At 42.7% G+C, this 6,456-nt stretch overlaps 1 protein-coding gene across 1 annotated transcript; it reads right to left on the minus strand.

Moving 5' to 3' along the window:
• Positions 1 to 2,244: 2,244 nt before the first annotated feature.
• On the minus strand, positions 2,245 to 4,059 carry LOC136112582 (fatty acid-binding protein, liver). Its single transcript, XM_065857351.2, has 4 exons — positions 3,906 to 4,059; positions 3,488 to 3,660; positions 3,137 to 3,226; positions 2,245 to 2,355 (listed from the first exon to the last, which is right to left on the minus strand). Exons 1-4 carry the CDS (start codon positions 4,036 to 4,038, stop codon positions 2,305 to 2,307), a joined length of 447 nt encoding a protein of 148 aa, XP_065713423.2. The 5' UTR covers positions 4,039 to 4,059; the 3' UTR covers positions 2,245 to 2,304.
• Positions 4,060 to 6,456: the final 2,397 nt, after the last annotated feature.

The following is a 6,456-nucleotide window of genomic DNA, read 5'->3' on the forward strand; positions in this document are numbered from 1 at the left end:
TTACTACTGCAACTTGTAACCAATAGCAAAAAGACACTTGAGCTGGTGTAAAACTATATAAAAAGGCGTTTGTGGCCATAAATGGAAACTGCTGTTCGTACTTAAGAACTTGGTCTATGTTGTTTGTCTGGCTCAAACACGACATAAAACCACAGTCTCTTCCTGGAATATACACTGATAGGATGCATACTGACACCTGTATTTACAAGTTAATTTAGGGGGGAGGGTAGCCAAAGTACCAGGAATCCATATCTTAAATAGATTGATAAGAGGAAGGATATTGTATGTAAACTGAGGCAGGTCGGGTGGTCTGTAAACCCCAAATTACCAACCAGTGGGGAACAAGGGAGGGAAATTGCAGCCGGGATTTTGGGGGGATATAAGCAGGGGCTTTTTGCCCTATTACATGTGCCTACCTTTAGGTCGAACACCCGGTGTTGCAATATCGTTATTAAAAAAATTGCTTTGCTGAGAGGTCCTGCCTGAGCCTATTATATTTGCAAAATAATTGTTTCCTACACTGACAATGTTGTTGTGCCCCGAGAGTTTTCATCAGACAGCTCTAGAGCAAGCACTGTATGCAGAGGACCAGCTCTTTTTCACTAAAGGTGTTTGTGTGATGAGAACGGTGAGAGGTGATTTCTGAACACCTTATTGTGTGACTCACCAGCAAATCTGTGAGTGAACAGTTCTAGGTGATTTGATGAAGAGTTCAATAAAGCAGCGTGTCTATCATTGCTGGTGTGAGGGATTTTCAGTGAGCTGCACATGGGAAAGACAAGAGTTAATGCAGTTGTGGTGTCTGCCACTAGCATATTTTTACTTTTAAATGGCTGAGCATGAATGAAAACTCTGGTGGGGGGACACTCCTGTTCATGTCCTGCCAGTTGCACACTCAGAATTGCTGGGCATTTCTACAGATTTTGAATGACAGGTGAAGTTCGATCACTAACACAGCAGGCATATGTCAACTATATAAGCAGCTCTTCTGTTTTGTGGTGTTTCGTTGTGTAGTTGGCAGCAGTTACCCAGCAACTCCCAAACACAAGTTGTTTCAGGTTCTTATATGGCTTTTTGCTGTACCGATGCTTTAAAGCAGCTTTCTCCCTGAGTTTAACCAATATCTTCATTTCTGTTCTGTTGATCTTATTTATGTGTAACTCACGTGGAATTTAATTTAGCCTGCAAATTGTACTTAGCATTAGAGCTGCCTAGGAAGCAAAATGAACACAATGAGACTTGCATGGTTACACCAGTAAAGCTCCTCCTGAAGACAACCTGATCCCAGAATAAGAATACACTTGCCAGATTGCTTATATCATGTTGCAGGTGTTAATAACTAAAACACAACCTCCCCACTCACAAATTGCTCTTCTCCCAGCATAGGAAGATGTAGACTCAACATTCTTAATTGGAATAAAACAACCCCTGAGGATTTCAAATGGCATAATCTGTCCAGCAGCTTTTTTTCATGGGGATCTTACACTCTAACAAATCTGCAGTGACTTAAATAAGTATGAAATCCGACTGCTAATATAGCAGTAGGATCTAATCAACAGCAAACTGAGAAGTGGTTATAGGCATGGGTCCTGGGAGTTTTATACTGCAGTAGAGACATAATCTGAACATAAACTATTTAGTTGTACTTGAGCTTCACAGACTCGAGCAGTGACAAGCAAATATTGGGAATATGTTAAAAAGTTGGAAGGATGTTTGATTTCCTTTGCTCTTGTAGTGCCTCATTTTTGTTTAATTGTACTCTTGTGTACTTCATTTTAAGAGTGGTCATTCCTATTATTACTTTATGACTGTTAAATACTTCATAGCTTTTAAAATATTACTGTGTCTATTCCTGTTACAGACACGTGGTGCAGAGCCGCTAAGTAAATGTCTAATTGTTCTTTGCTGGCTAGGTTACAGAGAAAGGATTTTAAGTAGAAGACCAAACTTTATTAGGCAAAGGAATTAAAGCTGAATATGTTCACTGAGTAAGAAATGAAGAAGCATTTATATCAGCTTTTGTCTGCTCTCAAGGATTATTATGATAAATTGTAACGTTCCAGCTAATGTCCAGGTTTGGTTGTGTGGGAGGTAGATTTCTGTCACTTGGACTATAGAAGGGTTCTGTAAGTCTACTCAGGGAAAGCACAGTCTTCAAATAATGGGAAGTGATGTGTGTGTGAAAGGAGAGTAGAAATCATAACTATTTTCTCTACTATTTTTTCAGATAACAAAGATCACACCTTTTGGAAGCGGCACTTTATTTTAGATATGTAAAGATGTCACACAGAAGGTGATCTGTGTTTAAACTCTCTTGCTTCTTCTGACAAGTGTTACTCCGCCAAAAGTCATAGTCTGAAGGAGACAAATATCACAGAATCACACAATGTCAGGGATTGGAAGGGAGCTCGAAAGATCATCCAGTCCAGTCCCCGCACCAGAGCAGGAACACCCAGATGAGGTTACACAGGAAGGTGTCCAGGCGGGTTTGAATGTCGCCAGAGTAGGAGACTCTACAACCTCCCTGGGCAGCCTGTTCCAGTGTTCTGTCACACTCACTGAGAAGAATTTAAGTGGAACCTCTTGTGTTCCAGTTTGCACCCATTACCCCTTGTCCTGTCATTGGTTGTCACTGAGAAGAGCCTGGCTCCATCCCCCTGACACTGCCCCTTTATATATCTGTAAACATTAATGAGGTCGCCCTTCAGTCTCCTCCAGCTCCAGAGCCCCAGCTCCCTCAGCCTTTCCTCACGCAGGAGATGCTCCACTCCCTTCAGCATCTTGGTGGCTGCGCTGGACTCTCTCTAGCCGTTCCCTGTCCTTCTGGAACTGAGGGACCACAACTGGACACAATATTCCAGGTGTGGTCTCCCCAGGGCAGAGTAGAGGGGCAGGAGAACCTCTCTGACCTACTGACCACCCCCCTTCTAATTCACCCCAGGTACCATTGGCCTTCCTGGCCACAAGGGCCCAGTACTGGTTCACAGTCATCCTGCTGTCCACCAGGACCCCCAGGTCCTGGTTATATGCATAACTTGTTTCTCATTTAGACTTTGGGAAATTTATTCAGCGCCAGGTGGCTCAAAGTCTCTGTAATTCATGTGTAATTCAGCATTTTTCTCAATGTATCACTTACCTCCACCATTTCATTTCCTTTAACTTCTTGCTCATGAGAGAATTTTTCTGATTTGCACACAAGCTTCCCGTTTACCATGTTCACAGTACACTGTCGAAGCAGATTTACAAATTATAAAAAATGTTAGATTTTGGAATTAAATTAGAGTAAGTAGGGGACTACATACATAGGAAATTGTAATTTAAACTGGACACCACAGCTTTTTAATAAAAGTTTTAGAAGAAGCATTTATGTTTGTTGAAATGATAGGTATGTACGCTAATAGAAATGGTACAAACAAATTTCACTCGTGCACAGAAACGGAACTATAAAGATGAGTAAAGAAATGAACCCATTCCTGAAATAAATTACCTTTAGCTTTCTGCCATCCATAGTAGTGATGTCAGCCTCTTTTCCAAGTGTAAATGAGTTAGTTACGGATTGCTTGGGGGTTTTTGATGTCACAACAAAGTCATTTCCTTTTTGTTGTATTTCAACAACAGGCTTAATATCTTTGGCCATTTTGATAAGGTCATCTGGCAGTGCTGCAAAAAAGGGCTTTATGAAGTCGTGTGTTGGTATTAAATAACAAATTATTTTCTCTGATAAGGGTGCAAAAGATACAAACCAATAAGAGAAAGTGATGCCCAAGTTAAAAGACAAATCTTGTTTTGGATTCCTCACTTCTTTATGGGTATATTGTTCCATTCCATCTAAGTCTGTGTAAATTTTGATGTTATATATGTCTTGCAATCTGAGCAAATGATTTCAGAAGTAACTGGACACTTACCAAGAGCCTTCAGAAACTCTTCATAGTTCTCCTGAGCATAGACCTGCCAGGTGCCGCTGAAGGCCATTCTGGATGCTGGAATGTGGTTTAGGGTGGTGACGGTAGCAGGAAAGTGAGGGCTCTGCCTGGTCATTCAGGTGCTATTTATGAAAACGGAAAAGCCAGCCCAGACCATGAGATGACTGGCTAATTATTAACCATGGAGTAATAATTATTAATCATTTATTTGTTCTTAATGATCATAACCTCTAGTTCATTTTGCTTTGTTGAAAATCTTACCTTGACCAACTGGTTTGGGATGTTATGTTTATTGTGGGTTATTGAACTTGGGTGATTATTCGCAATTGTTGTGAAGTATGCATGGATTAATTTGTTCTCTTTTTGTTCACATCCTGTTTTGGATAGAATTCTTCAGATAAAATGGCATCTTATACAGTAGGTGTGAGGTAGTTACTGTCTTACAGCAGGAACTTCCTCATTACCACAATATGGGCACTTGGACCTTAAATGGTGGGAATAAAATAAAATTAACAGCTATTTCTTCCAAAACTGTGGGCTTCCAATTGCTTGAGGACAGGGAAAATCATGTTGGAGTGGGACAGTCACTTACGGCTTTATCCAGTAGATGTCAGTAATGTGTATCTAAATCTGTATTAAATTTGGTTTATTATTATTTTTTGTAATAATCACTGCATACATAGGAGACTAAAGGTAAAATAAAATAGAGAACGTTGCTTGGAGACTGAAATGAAAGAAGTAAATGGGATATATTATTTTTTTTTCTCACTCATTATAGTTGGTGAGTGATATTCCTTGCTGTCTGTGCAAGCACAACTGTTGATTTTGGAAGATATTCATTAGATTATGTGTCTTGCAATTATATTGCTTAATCCAGATGGAGCCTGTATCCCAGGGGTTGGTGACCTTTCTAAGTTAACTTTTATTACCCCATATTGGTCAGTAAGTCTTCTGTTTTAATAGAAAACCAATGCTGAACTTTTTCTTACAAATTCACAACTCTTTTTCAGTATGTAATTCTAAAGAAAATTCACACAGAGCCAATTTTGTAACTACATTTTCATATTGTAATACCTGAGTAGCAAGGGCCCAGTGCTGGCTCATGGTCACCCTGCTGTCCCCAGGACCCCCAGGTCCCTTTCCCCTATGCTGCTCTCTATAGGTCATTCCCCAACTTATACTGGAACCTGGGGTTGTTCCTGCCCAGATTCAAGACTCTACACTTGACCTTGTTCTATTTCATTACATTTTTCCCTTCTCAACTCTCCAGCCTGTCCAGGTCTCTGGATGGCAGCACAGCTTCCAGTGTCAGCCACTCCTCCCAGCCTGGTGTCATCAGCAAACTTGCTGACAGCCACTCTATTCCCTCGTCCAAATCATTGATGAATACATTGAATAATACCGACCCCAGTACTGACCCGTGGGGCACTGCACTGGATCCAGGCCTCAACCGGACTCCGCCCCATTGACCACGACTCTCTGGCTTCTTCCCTTCAGCCAGTTCGCAGTCCACCTCACTACCCGGTCATCCAGACCGCACTCCCTCAGTTCAGCTGTGAGGATGCTGTGGGAGACTGTGTCAAGTGCCTTACTCAAGTCAAGATAGATCACATCCACCGCTCTGCCATCATCCATCCATCTTGTTATGTCCTCATAAAAGTCAATGAGGTTGGTCAAGCACGACTTCCCCTTGGTGAAGCCATGCTGACTGCCCCTAATGACCCTCTTATCCCTGATATGCCTTGAGATGGCACCCAGGAGAAGTCATTCCATCAGTTTCCTAGGGATGGAGGTGAGGCTGACCGGCCTAGAGTTCCCCGGGTCCTCCTTCTTACCCTTTTTGAAGACTGGAGTGACATTTGCTTTCCTCCAGTCCTCAGGCACCTCTCCCGGTTCCCAAGACTTGGCAAAGATGATGGAGAGTGGTCCAGCAATGACCTCAGCCAGCTCCCTCAGCACCAGTGGGTGCATCCCATCCGGACCCGTGGATTTATGGATGTTCAGATTGCCTCACTGCTCCCTAACCCAGTCCTCATCAACCCAGGCAAACTCCTCCGTTGTCCTGCCTTCCTCTGGGGCTTCAGTGGTGCGGAGCTCCTCAGGACAGCCACAGCAGAGCAGACAAAGACAAAGAAGGCGTTCAGTAACTCTGCCTTCTCTGTATCTTCTGTCACCAGGGCACCCACCTCGTTCATCAGTGGGCTTACATTGCCTCTGCTGTTAGTTTTATCTGCCATGTATTGGAAAAAGCTCTTCCTGTTGTCCTTGACCCCTCTCGCCAGGTTGAATTCTAAGGAGGCCTTAGCTTTCCTAGTTGCCTCCCTACACCCTCTGACAACAGCCTTATATTCTCCCCAAGTGGCCAGCCCCTCCTTCCATGATCTATAAACTCTCCTCTTACTCAGTGTGCATATAGCAGTGGAATGTGTTTCTCTATAAAGAACCAAGCTGGAAAAGTCACTGCTGTGTTTTCATCCTGGATGGCTTGGGTTTGTAAAGGTGTGTGCTGCAGGGCCCTGATTCTGCACGGAAC

The sequence above is a fragment of the Patagioenas fasciata genome, chromosome 25 (assembly GCF_037038585.1).
Source record: "Patagioenas fasciata isolate bPatFas1 chromosome 25, bPatFas1.hap1, whole genome shotgun sequence".
In the NCBI taxonomy this organism is placed as follows: domain Eukaryota; kingdom Metazoa; phylum Chordata; class Aves; order Columbiformes; family Columbidae; genus Patagioenas; species Patagioenas fasciata.

Excerpts from the sequence above, each read along its gene's own strand:
- LOC136112582 (XM_065857351.2), bottom strand. The coding sequence starts at position 4,038 with ATGACCAGGCAGAGCCCTCACTTTCCTGCTACCGTCACCACCCTAAAC. Across the intron at positions 3,661-3,905 it reads AGAGTTTCTGAAGGCTCTTG|CACTGCCAGATGACCTTATC; the intron begins GTAAGTGTCCAG and ends CCTTTTTTGCAG. Across the intron at positions 3,227-3,487 it reads TGGATGGCAGAAAGCTAAAG|TGTACTGTGAACATGGTAAA; the intron begins GTAATTTATTTC and ends CTGCTTCGACAG.